The sequence below is a fragment of the Natrix helvetica genome, assembly GCF_964273705.1.
Source record: "Natrix helvetica genome assembly, chromosome: 2".
NCBI classification, from domain to species: Eukaryota; Metazoa; Chordata; class Lepidosauria; order Squamata; family Natricidae; genus Natrix; species Natrix helvetica.
The window spans coordinates 168,532,677-168,548,618 of NC_138552.1; the positions used below are offsets into that span (position 1 = coordinate 168,532,677).

The 15,942-nt window shown below is 44.5% G+C and overlaps 1 protein-coding gene across 3 annotated transcripts in view; it reads left to right on the plus strand.

Annotated features, from left to right (window-relative positions):
- The first annotated feature begins 373 nt into the window (after positions 1–373).
- Positions 374–15,942, plus strand: part of RIMS1 (regulating synaptic membrane exocytosis 1) — a 317,386-nt gene continuing 301,817 nt past the window's right edge. For all 3 annotated transcript variants that reach the window (XM_081940589.1, XM_081940585.1, XM_081940586.1), the window contains exon 1: positions 374–999. In XM_081940589.1, coding sequence (XP_081796715.1) covers positions 812–999 — 188 coding nt within the window. In that variant the 5' untranslated portion in view covers positions 374–811. The remainder of the gene's footprint in view (positions 1,000–15,942) is intronic.

The window sequence follows — 15,942 nt, forward strand, 5'->3', positions numbered from 1 at the left end:
AGCCCCCGTGCCCACGTTTGGGATGGAAGCCTTAATCTAGCCTTCAACCCGAAGTCAGCTCTGTTTCCAGGCTCCGCTTCATCAAAAGCTTCCCTTTGCTCTCAAAGCGCAGCGCTCCGGCCGCCTCGAGGAATAAAAAAAAGGTGGGGAATCTGGCACGTTTTGCTGCCCGTATTGTCTCGGAAAGGCAGACCTCGGCGTTACCCAGGAGCGAAGCAGTTTGGACTCCGCCTAACTGGCACTAAACTCCCTCCCTCCCCGTAGCTAGCAGCAGTAGAGCATTTAACAGCAGGCGGAGGCAGCAGCAGCAGCGGCAGCAGCAGCAGCATCCGCCCTTTCCCTCCAGCCCTGACGGTGCACCGCCGCTGCTGCCCGCGCCTTCCCTTCCTCTCCCAGCCTCGGAGGATGGGCTGCAAGAGGCTGTGGGGCATCTCCCGATCTTCCTGAGACCCGGCCGACCGAAGGACGAGCGGGAGCAGCAGCAGCAGCAGCGACAACAACAAGCAGCAGCAGCCGCCGCCGCCGGAGCTGGGGCTTGTATGGACGGAGCAACCATGAACGCCCGGGTCTCCGCCTCCTCTCCTGCCGCTTCCCAAGAGCTCCTTGCTGCTGCCGATGAACAGAGGACTCCAGTGTAAAGGGAGAAGGAGGAGGAGGAGGAGGAAGACGAAGAAGAAGAGGAGGAGGAGGAGAAGGAAGAGGCGGCGGCGAGCCGAGGCGTGATTGGGTTCGCCTTGCCCAAAGGTACAAAGGTGTCGAAGGGGGAACCGGGCAAGGCTCTCTCTCTCTCTCGCTCTCGCTCTTGCCAAACATGTCCTCGTCTCCTTCTCCTTCTCCTTTTTCTTCGCTGGGGCCCCGCGGGCCTCGGCCCCCCGCCGTGCCTCCCCCCATGCAGGAGCTGCCCGACCTGAGCCACCTGACAGAAGAGGAGCGGAACATCATTATGGCTGTGATGGACCGCCAGAAAGAAGAGGAGGAGAAAGAGGAGGCCATGCTCAAGTAAGCCGGGGCCAGGCGCGCGGGCGGGCGGGCGGCGGGGGTGGGATGGGGTGGGGTGGCATCTGAACCTGGAACGGGGTGTGGGAGGGGTAGAGGAGAGGAGAGGTGGCGGACTGAACCAGAGGCAGAGTTTTATGAATGGGGGGGGGGGAGGAAGAGAGAGAGGGAGGGAGGGATAATTTACTAGGCGTTGACACCCTCTTTACCAATGCTGCCCAGCCTTCTGTCACTCCTGAGGTAACTTCTCCTTATCTCCATACTCTTCCCCAAAACAGCTCTTCCTTTTGCCCCCCCAATAATTGTCCCCACCCCCTGGGGGAGATGCACAGTTATTGGGGTGGGAGGAAGGATTAAGTAAGGATGAGTTTGTCTCTCGTCTCTCTGCCCAGGGTGGCTAGTTGGCTTTGGAGGTGGCATTATCACGCGGTTCCTTAACCTGGATTGAATACTTCGCCCTATTTCGGAAGGGTCTGATGGGGTGGGGTTTCCTTAGTCGGAAGAGTCTTTAAACTGCCATGCTGCCCCCGCCTGGTGCAAAGAAAGCCAAGCTGGGCCACTGAGGACTTTGTGGTGTGTGCCTTGTTCCATCAACCACCTGCAGGAATTCTCCATTTGGGGTGCGCCTTCCCCCTTTTAACCCAATTTAAGAATATATCTGTACTAAAATTTACAATGCTGTAGTGCATGAGATAAAGGCAAAAACAAATATGGAGAAATCTGTATAATAAAAACAGTTTGCTCCCCCCCCCCCTCCATTTCATAGTAATTCTATATAGGTGGTTTTGGCAATGATCAGTTAATAAACTGGATGCCCTGGGGGTCTTTTGCTGCACAGATGGGTGGGAGAATAGAATCAGATCATTGGTAGATGCCATAATTTAGAGCTTTCTAGTATTCATTTAAGCCCATTCATTTTCTCCCCATACCATCCAACTTCTTTTACATCCAGTCCATTATATAAGGATATTTTTCTAACCTGCAAAACAGATGTATTGAAAGTTAATGTCATCAGTTAATGGATCGCTGGATAGAAACAGATTGTGGTTGGGCCTATGAATGGGGATCAGGCTCCTTTGTGTAAAAGCATCTCCCAGGCCTACTTGCTTTTGAATGGATGTGGCAGATCAGGTAGCAAAATGTGAATCCTTATCTTTGATGTGCAAGTTTCTATTGGTAGATAGCATTCTCGGCATCTCCTTGGGGGACTGGTTTTGGTTGCTCTTATCAAAGTGTGCAAATGAACTTGTGAAACCTCTTTTGATTGAGTCCAAAATGATGACATTAGGAAAAGGTCTAAGTTCTAATGATTTGTTTGTTCCATTCCCTCCCTCTAGCTGTATCATCTATAATAGATGGCAATACGGAATCCCTGCAAGCACTCAACTTCTTTATTTTGTGTAATGTAAGGAATGGAGCTGGAGATACTGTTTCTTATTGTGTTGTATCTTTTTGATATCAGCTGGAATTTAGATTTTTGCAGTAATCATGACAGGTTGTGTTATTTCCTCAAGGCTCAGAAACCAGAAAGGAGGGGAATGTTTTAGTGCTTAACTTCTGTACTGTTTAAGGCTTATGGTACTGTGAGGATGGAAAGCTGATATTTTCAGGCCTTGAGATATGATTTATCTTTGTTTTAGGAGGAGGAAATGGAAGGTTTTAATATACGTAAGCTTAAACAAGAGAAGTTTGTTTTTATAAATTATGATAAGTTAAATGATGGATATGCACAGTGGGGAAGAAAGATGAAATGTCTTCCATTCTGCTAGAACTATTTAAACTTTTATTAGAAGTTTATTGCTGATAGCGTAGGGCTTGTACTCCAGCCGTGGTGTCATGTTAAATTCCCTGCCCTAAATATTGACTTGATGATCTCTTTATCTTTTTAGTATGCAGTCCTAGAATTGCAGTCCTAATAATACACTATATTGCCAAAAGTATTCGCTCACCCATCCAAATAATCAGAATCAGTTGTGAGCAAATACCTTTGGCAATATAGTGTATGTTTTGGGATGAATTTCTTAAAGTTATTTATTTAAATTCTTCTTCTTTTCCAAGGTTAAAAAAATACAAGCAAACAATATTTTCAGCTTTGTAACACAGCCATGAGGCCTAAAAGAGGCTAGGATGCTTGCACAAGGAATCTTTACCATGCTTTAAGTAGTAAGGGATTAAGTAGTATATAGGTAGCATATGTATGTAGCACAGCAGCAGACCTGGGTCCAGGTAACAAAAATAAGGGCATTACATTAAGGCAGTCTGAACTCCTGTCTGCCTCTCTCTTGTTCTACTATTTCCTAAACCCTAGTACTATAGAATATAAAAGTAGAAGCGAGGCCATTTGCAAAGCTTATTAAAAACCTGATCAGGAGTATCCCTTGAATGTTCAAATTTGTACACACTAGAAAGTAACTTTGAGGACTGTTCCTGAAAGGTAGATTAATTTATATTGCTTTGATAAGTGTTCAAAGGATTGTGATGAAAAATGGAACTTCTTATACTTGGGCATGCACAGCAGTTTATTTTATTCTGGTTAATAACAAATTTGCTGCTGCATTAGGTACTGTAGATGGAATTGGTTGTGTGTGTGTGTTATTTTGGTTATAATTCAAAAACTAATTAAAACTCAGGTTACAGAAAAATGGAAGTGAAAAAATATTTGTTCAATAGGACTTAAGCTAATTTTATCAGTTTTAACTGAGCTTATTTAAACTGAATCTGTATATAGTACAGCGTTGTATATATTAAGTATTTCAGAATAATATAGCACAGTATCTTGGTGAGATTGCCAACTTTGTGCTAGTTTTGTTTCTAAACCTCTTATCTCCATATTAGGAAAAGTTCACATGTTTGATTCAGCACATCATCTTGCTTGTTAAAAGCACAAAAAAGGTCACCATAGTGACAAAAGGATATGCAGGTATATTTCAACTGGGAAACTGTTAGCCCTTTAGACTAAGCCAATCCCACCCCACCGCCACCGCGCCCAATGTTAGGGAATTCCTGAAAGTTTGGTATCATGACAATCCACTATCAGTGGAAACATAGACATAAAACATATTTATACACTACTAAGTAAGTATAATCTTTATTGTCATTGTACTTAAATACAGCAAAATTGGTTTTAACCTCACTGGTGCAAAATTATAACAGAAACGAAAAAAGAAAGAAAAAGAAAAAAAAAAACTAGCGTGTGCATGGAGTGATTGTGGTTGTATTTAAAAGTCTCACAGCCCAAAGATAGAAACTATCTTTAAACCTGTTTGTTCGGCTGGCTATACTTTGATGTCTTCTGCCTGATGGTAGAAGTGCAAAGAGACACTGACCAGTGTGTGAATCATCTCTGAGTATCTTCCTTACTCTGCTAAAGCAGCGAGATCTGGCGATGTCATCCAGGGGCGTCAGAGGGCAACCAATGGTTTCTTGTGCCAAAAGAGACAATAAAAAATAAGAAGGAAACAAAAATACCAGAAGACATCCTGCCTAGCAGCTAGCACCTAGATAAGCAAACATTAATACCAGGCAAATGGACCAAGGACAAAACACATCTCCACCAAAACTGGCAGGGATCATTACTGCATATAAACAGAGTGTAAAATTCACACTCATTCGCACTGAGGATGTTACCTAATTGGGTAATGAAATGTCCGCACGCAAATAACAAAGCTCAGAAAACACAAAGAACTCCACAATTCAATCTTGAGTTACATAGTTCTCTTCTATTGGATATATATTTCAATATGTTACTGTTTGAAAGTTATTGTGTTGTAGCAATACAGTAATAAAACATGGGAGCAAGCGGTCTGATGAAATGTGGGGAGAGGCATTTGAATATCATATTGGAGAGCTGGTTTAGTGAGAGAATAGCAGTTTGGGGAAAATGTTATTACTGCTCTGGGATACGCTTTTCTTCTGCCAAGATGGGTTGTAAAAGACATTTCTGCCATTTGTGTATGGGACAGGATTGTGTAAGGTGCTAAGAGTCAGATAAAATTCCAAGATAAAAATAAAATGCATTGATTAAAACAACAATCCTAAACTCAGTAAGACTTAATTTTGAGTGGACAGGCATACTATTTTAATATGAATAATTCTTTGTAAATATTTGCATTCACTTGTTGATATTTCTACTAATAGCCAAAGCTGTGTTGCTTCTACTGCCCAGAGATTCAAGAATGCCACTTTCATTAGTTTAGTCCAATTGTCCTTACATAAAAATAGCTAGTTAAACTGGAACAGCTGGTCCTGTTCCCAAACACTGACTTGAGTTTTTCCAAGCATTCACTACAGGTCCCTAATCATACATCCTGCATGGAAGGAGCCACCAAAATCATGGGTTTTAAACATTGGTTAAGCATTGACTTTTCTGCAGATGACTCCTAAATTACAGTACTTACTCCAGTATCCTGCTTTACAATAGTAGAGTGTGATGGAATGGTTATAAGTTTCACCTTTTACATACAGTATCTGGGCAATTCTTAAATTTCAGCTTTAAACAAAGGTTCAAGAATGATAAAATAGCATAGGTATATAAAGAAAATATGTTGCTTCATTCATTAGTAATTAACTGCCATCCAGAAATGCTGGTTTATTATTCTCTACGGTAGTTCCTGGGCAGCTGCAGTTTTGGTGATTTATCCACAGGTGGTACCATATTGGAGCAAGGTTTACTTGAGCTGTAAGGGGTATTAGATTGTCATCAATGAGAAATATGCAGGCAAATTCGCCATAGAGTTTCAGGTGTAATTAAAGCAGCTTGGGGGGGGGGACAGCTTTCCCCCCTCCTCTTGGTTTAAAAGAGTGCATGGATAATGCTTTCAGTATATGTGCTGCCTTTCCAATTAAACAGACTCTATCTAACAAACAATGAAATAAATGCAGTAGGAAAAAACTGTGAAAATAAAGCCAGAGATGCAAGCAGTCATTTTTACTTATTAAGAAAAAAAATTAAACAGACTATATTCTTCTTTACTGGGAGCAACTCAAAACCACACACTAGAGAGTTAGTTTTTAAAAAATGAGCACATTAATTTATTGTAATGGGACTGTGGCTAAGGTCATCTACCAGTCTTTGCCAGTTTTTTTTTAAATGACCGCTTATTGTTTTTCATGTTATGATTAGAATTGTATAAGTGATTAGAGCAAATGTGTGTTCAATGTTATAGTGCTGGTTAATGGATGATATAACATTTTGTTAAGACTCGCTGGTTCTAACAGAACCTCCAAAATTGCCACTCCCTCTCCCTTATGACAGTTTTGAACCATTAGTTCAATGTATATATTAGTGAGAGTTTTTGGACTTGTAATACCCGTGTTTAAAGATTGGCAGTATATCACCTATTCAACAGTTCTTGCTTGCTGGGAACTGTAGTCTGGAGCGCGTTGAGGAAATCTGAGTAAGCAAGCTATATAATAGTCAAAAGTATTTAGCAAAGAATAATTTAAATCAGTCCCAAGACTGCAGTTATAGATGAAAAGTGTGTTTTGTACATTGACTACAGTACCTAGTTCATCTGTAGTGCCTTATCAATGTTCCAAAAAATGCCGGAAAATCCAAAATTGTTTAGTTGTGAGTTGTTTTGTCCCCCAACTGGAACAAAAAAAGAAAAAAAGTAGATTTTCTGAGTGTGCATATTTATAAATTCCTATTCTTTATAGATCGTTAGTAACATGGCATTTAAGTGAATCTGGCCTACCCATTGACTTTGCTGGTCAGAAGATTGCAAAAGGTGATCACGTGACCCTGGGACATTGCAACCGTCACAAATGTGAAAGATGATCAGAAGTCACTTTTTTCAGTGCTGTTGTAACTTTAAATGGTCACTAAGCGAACCTGTAATTTGAGGACTACCTATATTACTCTAGTTATGTTAATATCTCTCTCCCCCTCCTCTCTCTCTCTCACACACACTTGTGTATATCATATATGTCCTATACCACAAAATCCATACTACAAAGACCATTGTTAATATTGCTCATGGTACCTGTAAGTTTCTTTAACTGAAGTTTAAGTTTATTGCAGCATGTACTGGGAACCAGATTATTGCTAAGTGCCTAGAAAAACCAATTCATCACATTTGGGAACAGTGACTTTAAAACACTTTTATAACTTTTGATGCTTATTCTTAGTGACTTAAGACTACAGCAGATTGAACAGTGGAAATCTTTGCTGTTTCCATACTCTTCAACATTTGAAATTATTCACCCATATGCCGACAGAAATCCAAATAATGAAAACTGTGTGTAATTCTGTAATTCCAAAACTATATACCAAAGTAAAGTGTAAATGCTAATGTGTTCTCTCTTGTGAGAAACATGGCCCATATGGGTTTTTCTTTACATTTGTTGCATTTATTTTGATGTTGAAAATTCACTGTCTTGGATAATTTGATATGGAGTGATCTGTACAAGTATAGTGTACATTCATTCTTATATTAACCGATAGTACATTTAGACGTATATTTTTAATTTTCTCTGTCATAATTGAATAGAATAATAAGTATTATTTTGAATATATAAAATATTAGTGACATGAACTAGTAAAACCATTGAATTTCCCAAACTAAAAAGCAGAGTTGCTTACAAGAAACTATGACATATGCAATGCATTAACAAAAAGTTGAAGAAAACACAAGAATAGAAAAGTTCAAATATTTTTCTTTGAGCAAATTTAATTTTCCTTTGACTGGAGAAAGAGAAAAATGGAATTGTGCATGCACAGTATTAATTTATTCATTTCAAGCCGTATCATGCTTTTCTGGCCATTTTTCTCTAGACTATCTTGCATTTTGATGAATTAAAGATAACACAATCCTCAGCACTGCCATGTTTGATTATACCAAATTATACCCTCTCATTATCTTTAAGGTGTAAGTAATTGGAACAGATTTGGAAGGTGCTGTTTGGGAGAAGGCTATATGAAACAGTGTTAGAGTTTTGTACCCTTTTGTACCCTATTGTTCTTACTGTGGGCAACAAACTGAAATGTTGATAGTTAGTCTCTGCTGTTGATATCAGGTAATTTTGAATCCAAGGTGTATAAACAGGTATTACAAGTAATAGGAATGAACAATTTTCACAGTGATATGAATTCATTTCCTGAAAATTCTTTGTGATATTCTCATGGAGTGTAGTACATCACTTAAATTGCAATTCTGCAATTACAAAACCTTCCTTTCTCCATCCTGAATCATACGTAGCCACCGTGTTTCTCCAGTTCCATTTCCTTTTCTTAAATAATATTTTTATTAAGGTTTACAAATACAAAGATAAAAAACTAATACAAATACTAAGAATATAAAAAAGTGCAGAGAAAATGAAAAAAATCAGAAAAAAGATAAAAAAGAAATTACAATCCCTCCCTCTAGATAAATAAATAAACAAATCAATAAGCAAATTATAAAATCTGACCAGTTCTAATCACAAATTTCCATTTTACCCTATTAACATATATTTTAACCGTAATCAAATAAATCCATGTTATATGTTTTTACTTTTAACACAGTAACTGATCATTTTTTCTAAAAATATAGCAAAGACATCTCTTCCCATATCCTATATCTGTTATGTATAAACAAATCTTTAAAGCCATTTTAAAGTCTTTAAAAAGTCATTTGGTCCTATTAGAAATAAATCGACTAAGAGGTACTAGAAACTATATCTATATCATCTCTCTCTCCATTTCTCTTTCTATATATAAGTATATCATTTATATATCTCTATCAATCTTTATTACAATCATGGACCAGCACTAATATATAAGCGGTGCTGCTGGTTCGGTCCGGATCAGCCAAACCAGTAGTAGTGGCGGTAGGAGCCTCCACTGACCCACAGAAGCGTTGTGCACACTCCCGAACTGGTAGTAAAAGAATTAGCAACCCACCTCTGTAATATATCTATATTTAAACATAGTAACCTTGATCAAATAAATCCACATTGTATTTTTTTATTTATTTTAAAAACCTTGATCTTTAATCCTTTCAAATAATATCTCACTAATTGAGTTCTCATTGTCTTTTCTTTGTCTCGTCTTATAAACTCCTTCACAGCTTTAACAAATCTCTTTTGAAAATAATCGATAAGAAAGCTGTCCATATCACTTTTCTAATGTATTATTTGTATGTTGCATTTTATTATTAAGACATCAACTGATTTAATTTGTGGCATCTTTTTTGATATCACTTGTTTAGTCTGGCATTCTTAAATCCACTGCCAGATCCATATTCAAATCAGACTTAATCTCAATTTTGTCTAGTAAAATATGTCATTATTTTTATTTATTTATTTATTAGATTTTCATACTACATTTATTTTTAATAAATAACTGAAGGCAGCATACATACATAATACTCCTTCCTTCTCCTTTTTTCCCAACAAAAAGAATAACCAGCCCAATTGGGGTCACCATCTTGGCTTTCATTCTTAAGGCTGGACTTGAGCTCATAGCCTCCTGATTTCAAGGCCAGCATGTTAACCACTACACGAAACTGACTGTGTTCTTCTTATGTAGCATCTTATAAATCCATTTTTATAGTAACAGACCATCTTATGAGTAATTTTTGAGTGCATTGTTCCCAAATATCCATGAATACTTCCACAGCCAAATACTAATGCTCCATTATATTAATGGTTCTCCTTTCCTTTAATTGTACTCTTAAGTTCTCTCTGGTTCACTCTTAGTCAGCTTGCAAACTCACCTCTCATCATGTGGTGGTTTTCTCTCTAATGAACAATACTTTCTCACTGAAGAATTTCTTAGTTTCATAATCTTCATATATATATATATTTGGGAAAATGTTAAAAGAGCCTATTCTTTCAATATTATTTCAGGTCCACCTGGCCCAGTGGTGGGATTCAAATAATTTAACAACTGGTTCTCTGCCCTAATGACCAACTGGGTAAATGGGGCTCAGTGGTCATGTGACTGGGTGAGTGGGTGTGGCCAACTCAATGTCACTCACATCGATGGGCGCTTCGCCTTAGATGTTACAATGTAATAAGGGTTAACCCGAGAGGCAGTTTCTGCAAGCAGAGCAATGAAGATTAGGCTAGAAACAACATCAGAATTTTTCCTTCCTGTCTTCCTTAAAGGATTAGCCCTGTGAAAAACAAAATGATATTTCTTCAACAACCAGTTCTCTGAACTGCTTAGAAAGTTAACAACCAGTTTTCCAGTAGAGTAGAGGGAGGGGTCACTCGAGGGTTAACACAGCCTGATTGGTTCATTAGACTGAGAGAAAACTTCTTAACCACCTGTCTCTCCTATTGGTTCCCAGTTTCCTCTCAGTCTTTTGGTCCAAGCACTGTGTTTTGGTTCTTTAGATTAGAAATATTTATTAATTCGAAGAAATCCAACCTGCTAGGCAAATTTAAGTTTTTAATTTGATCAATTGGCTACTCTAAAGACTAAATTGAAGGCTGCGCCCAAACGGACAGGCTTGTTCCTGTCCTGAGTGGTCAGGGAGGGCCCTGTGGGGTGACCCCTCCCTGCCGGGGGCCAGGTGCCCTGGTCTGTTTCCCAGGTGAGTGGGCGTGCCGGGCGACCACAGCAGCCCCAGGAGCAAAAAATACCACCCACAACGTGATCGAAGCGCAGGGGAAGAGCGCTCGAAGATTGCATGGCTGCACGATCCTTCCTGCTTTTGTGATACTGTGCCAGCCTCCTCCTTGGAGCCGCACACGCCTTAAATGGCTCCTAATTTTTTCCCTACGAGTGCGAGCCGCGGGGACTTAATTCAATTGCGGCCGCCCGAAAACTACAGGATTCGGGCGAGTGACTCCGGCGGCCATTTTGGGAGCTGCCACGTGTGTCGGCCGGCAAAGTTCCGGAGCATGCTACTGAATCGGAGATAGAGAGAGGAGAGGCGCTTCTGAGGGCTGTGCCAGAGTCAGCGAACAGATCCAAACCAGCTGGCCTACCGCACCACAAGCAGGAGAGTTGCACGAGGCCTGGGGCGGTGAACACGTGAGTGGGGCGATGGCAGCGCGTTCTGACTCAGCTCAAGCCATTTCTGACCAAGCCCCAAAGGAAAGAGAGGCCCCCTCCGACCAACCTAGGGCCAGGTCCTCATCCTCTAGGCCTCAGGCTATGCAGAGACCCTCTAGGGCCATGGAGAGAGATGAACAGAGGCGCCAGAGGGCCTTGGAGAGGACCATCGCTAGGGCAGAGAAACAAGCCCTGGCAGCTAGGCCCATATCCAGGTCCAGGTTTCCAGTTGGTCAGAACCAGGATCCTTCCCCCTCTGCTCGCAGGGGTTTTAGTCCCTCTTCCCCATCGGTGTCTCCGCCCAGGTCATACCAGGGACCCAGGAGGGCTGAGTCTTCCTCCCTACCGGATCCCCCTGACCCGGCTGAGGTAGAAATGGCGGACCCCCTGGAGGACTCTTCCAGGCATTTTCATTCAACTAGGGGTCCTGACCCTTGGGGCTCAGGCCAGTACCGGGATGATCCGGAGGATCTTGAAAACCTCCCGGAGAACATTAAGAGACTCATTTCGGCAGCAATTTCTTGGGGCATTGCCCAGAGGGATAGGGCTCCCTACCACAGCAGGCCCTATTCTTATTATAAGGGTTGATCTAGGGCCATCTCCCCTTCACTGGATAGCGAGGGCTCCACCTGGGGGGAGGACAGCCGCAACGAGTTGGAGTTTTCGGAGAATGAGGACTCCGCCCCGCCGGATTCCCCTTCCACCTCGACTCTTCTGCCTCCAGCTATGTTCAAGCCCTTGCTACATAAAGCTAGGAAGACCACCAAAATTGGAACTGGGGACCCCTCAGTCCCGCCTCCAAGGGATCCTGACATGGCAATGTTCTCCAACACAGCCATGAACAAGGAGGAGATTCCTGCTCCCCCATTGTTCCTGGAGGTGCTGAAGAATCAGTGGACCCGTCCTTCCAACCTTTCCAACCCAGGCAGCAACGACTGTCGCACCTATAATGTGGAACAGGCCTTTGCCCAGGAACTCCAGCTTCCAATTATTGACACACCCATAGCAACCCTCATCTCCTCTTCCCCCATAGTGTCCGGGGACAAGATGAAGCCGGAGGACAAGCGGGCGGAATTGACTCTACGCAAAAACTTCAACGCCTCCGCTTGGGCGGTCAGGACGGCGGCAGCCCCATCTTATTTTAACCGTACCATGGTAATGTGGCTCTGCCAGCTCCAGGATTGGATCCCAATCCAGGACGACCGCTTACACCAGGACATTACAAAGATCCTAGCAGCTTCCCAGTATTTGGCCGACGCGACCCTGGATGCGCTAAAATTCTCCAGTGCCTTAGCCATGTCCGTCTCCTCCCGGCGCCTCCTGTGGCTGAGCAGCTGGCAGATGGACAATAAGGCAAAGTGGAACTTGACCACAGCCCCCTATGCGGGACCCAACCTTTTTGAGGCGGTCCTAGATCCCATCTTGGTGGAAAATAAGGATAAAAAGAAGGTGATGCCTTCTACCTCCAAGAAGCAGGGTTCCTGACCACTCCCCCTGAGGTTTTTCAGAACTTTTACCCCCTCCAGAAATCCGGAGCTTCGCCATCTGATGGAGCTTGACGTAAAACACCTCCTAGAGATTCAGGCAGTGGAGGTGGTTCTGGCCGCGGAACGCGGGAGGGGTCACTACTCCAACCTGTTTATAGTTCCGAATACCTCGGGGGGCTGGAGGGTGATTCTGGGCCTCAAGCATCTGAACCGATTCCTTGTGTACAGGCGCTTCAAAATGTCATCCCTCAAATCCATTCTTCAGGGTATTCGGCGGAGGAGACTTTCTGGCCTCAGTAGACCTGACAGAGGCCTATCTCCACATTCTCATTCTACCGTCCCATCGCAAATACCTCCGTTTCTCCCACGGGGAGAATCATTATCAATACTGGGCCCTTCCCTTCGGTCTAGCCTCAGCTCCCTGCACTTTTACAAAGGTCCTGGTGGCATTGGCGGCTCACCTGCGCACAGTGCCGGTGAGACTCCAATGCTACCTGGACGACGTCTTGGTTCAGGCAGATTCCCTTCCCAGAGCAAAGTCAGACCTTCAGCTCACCGTCCGCTGCCTACAGTCACTGGGGTTCTCTGTCAACTTTCCCAAAAGCCACCTGTCCCCTTCCAATCAGATCCTCCATCTAGGGACAGTCATAAACTCAACAACAGGGATAGTGCAGCTCTCTCCGGACTGGCTGACCAGCCCTCGGCAGCTTGTAACCAAGATCAGGGCAAGGAGGTCAGTCCCAGTCCTGACCTTATCACAACTCCTAGGCAAGATGGTATCCTGCATAGGGATAGTTCCCTGGGCCCGCCTCCACCTGCGAACTCTTCAGTGGGCCCTGATCCCGTTCCAGAAGAAGAGGATGAACAATTCCTTGGGATCCCTTCGGCTACCGGCGGATGTACGAGGGTCCCTGCAGTGGTGGCTGTCCCCAGCTGTGCAGCGGGGGGGGTGTCGTTTTGGGAGCTGGACAGGGTGACAGTGACAACGGACGCAAGCTTTTTTGGCTGGGGGGCAGTGATGTCTCCAACTTGGCCCAGGGACAGTGGACGGCCTCAGATCTCCGCCACAACATAAACTGGTTGGAGTTCAAGGCAGCGAGACTGGCCCTACGTCACTTCAGCCAGCACCTACAGGGCCGACATGTCCTCCTCCTGATGGACAATGTTGCCACAAAGGCACATGTGAACCGGCAGGGGGGAACCCACTCTCGTGCCCTTTGGCGGGAGGCACAAACACTCGGCCTATGGGCGGATTTATCCTCACTGGTAGCATCTCGGGAGTGTCCAATCAACAAGCAGACTGGCTGAGCCGGGCGACTCTGGACAATGGCGAGTGGCAGCTGGAACCTGAACTGTTCCGGAGGATCTGTCAGTGGTTCAGCACACCACTGGTGGATTTGTTTTCCACCCCCAGCAATTCGCAACTACCTCGTTTCTACTCCCGTTTCAAGACACCCACAGCAGAGGGCACGGATGCCCTCAGGAGCAGATGGCCCCCAGGCCTGCTTTAAGCCTTCCCTCCCCTTCCCCTCATCCTGGGGACCATCAGAAAGATAGTGGCAGAGGAGGCCCTTGTCATCATGCTCGCCCCGTACTGGCCAAGGAGACCGTGGTTCGCGGACCTAGTCCAGCTCTCAGTGTCGGAACCATGGCGGATTCCTCAAGGGGAGGTTGCCTTGCGTCAGGGGGTCCTAATCCACCCGGAGCCCCAGTGGCTCCACTTGACCGCCTGGCTCTTGAGCAGAGGCTTCTGAAGAAGGCTAAACTCCTCAGGGATTATAACAACTATTGAGGCTTCCAGGTGGCCCTCCACCACTAGGATCTATAATGCTACCTGGGTGGTATTTGCCAAATGGTGCGCTACTCTAAATCTAAATCCATCCAGGGCCACGATTCCCAATGTTTTAGAGTTCCTACAAAAGGGATTGGAGGACGGCCTATCACATAATACTCTACAGCATCAGGTGGCCGCACTGGCCACGGTGTTTGGGGGGGGGGAGAGGTCCCACACTCTATCCCATTCTCCTCTCATAAAGTGCTTCCTCAAAGGGGCAGCAAATCTCAGGACCCCCCCCCCGGTGCATAGATTCCCGACATGGGATCTCCCTTTAGTCCTCAGGGCTCTCATGGAGGCTCCCTTCGAGTCTCTCTGTATGGTCCATCTACACCTACTCACCTTTAAGGTGGCCTTTTTAGTAGCAGTAACTTCGCCCAGGCGTATATCGGAGTTGGGCGCCCTCTCTTCCCGGGACGATCTCTGTATTTTTCGTCCAGACAGGGTTATCCTTCGGCTCGACCCCACTTTTATCCCGAAGGTGAATACGCCCTTTCATAGGGCACAGGAAATTATCTTACCTAATTTTTGTCCGAGCCCGTCACACGAGCGATAACGTCTCTGGCACAGGCTGGACGTCCGACATGCCCTCCGCATCTATCTCAAACGGATGGAGGGAACTCGTAAGACAGAGGCCCTCTTTGTGTCCTTTCAGCCAGGGTCTTTGGGGACCAAGGTCTCCTCCGCAACCATCGGTAGGTGGCTACGGCAGGCAATAGTGGCGGCTTACAAGGCTGCGGGGCAGGTCCCACCTACGGGTATTATGGCCCACTCCACTTGTAGTGCCGCCTCTATGGCAGCTTGGGCTACCAGGGCCCCGTTTGAGGAGATCTGTTGAGCGGCCACCTGGGCATCGCAGACCCCGTTCATCCGCCATTACAGATTAGGTGTCTACGTCTCGGCTAAGGCATCCTTTGGCCGGAGGGTCCTTCAGCAGGTGTTCCTCCCCCTGGGCCCCAGTCTTCCCACCCTGGGACGTAGCTTAGGTATGTCCCTCGAGTGACCCCTCCCTCTACTCTACTGGAAAAAGAATGTTGGTCTTACCTGAACGTGTCTTTTAAGTAGAGTAGAGGGAGGGGTCGCATCCCGCCCTAGATAGTTAAGACAGGGCCTAGATGGGGGAGGACCGGGTGGCCCCTGGGGCTTGTCCTTTGTTCTTAAATTTCAGATGCAGACTTTCGACATCAAGGAAACTGGGAACCAATAGGAGAGACAGGAGGTTAAGAAGTTTTCTCTCAGTCTAATGGACCAATCAGGCTGTGTTAACCCTCGAGTGACCCCTCCCTCTACTCTACTTAAAAGAACACGTTCAGGTAAGACCAACATTCTTTCTCCCGAATAGGTGCGAACTAGCTGATCTGGCCTCTTATTTCTCTTATAACTTTCCAAAATCAATGTAGTAGTTCTTTTGCTATTTAAAAATTAGAAAAATGTGGTTAAGAAAAGAAGTGGTAGTGTGTCCATTTGACGACATTGAATAGTTACTTAGGCAAGATGACATTCCCCTAGCTCCAGACCACTTGCTGACTGATAAGTCTCCTCATGGGGAGCCCCTATATGGGGCACTTGTTAGTGATCCCCCCCCCTTTCTTGATCCAAAGAGGAATTCTGAGGAGCCAATTCATTTACCGGCTCCTCAT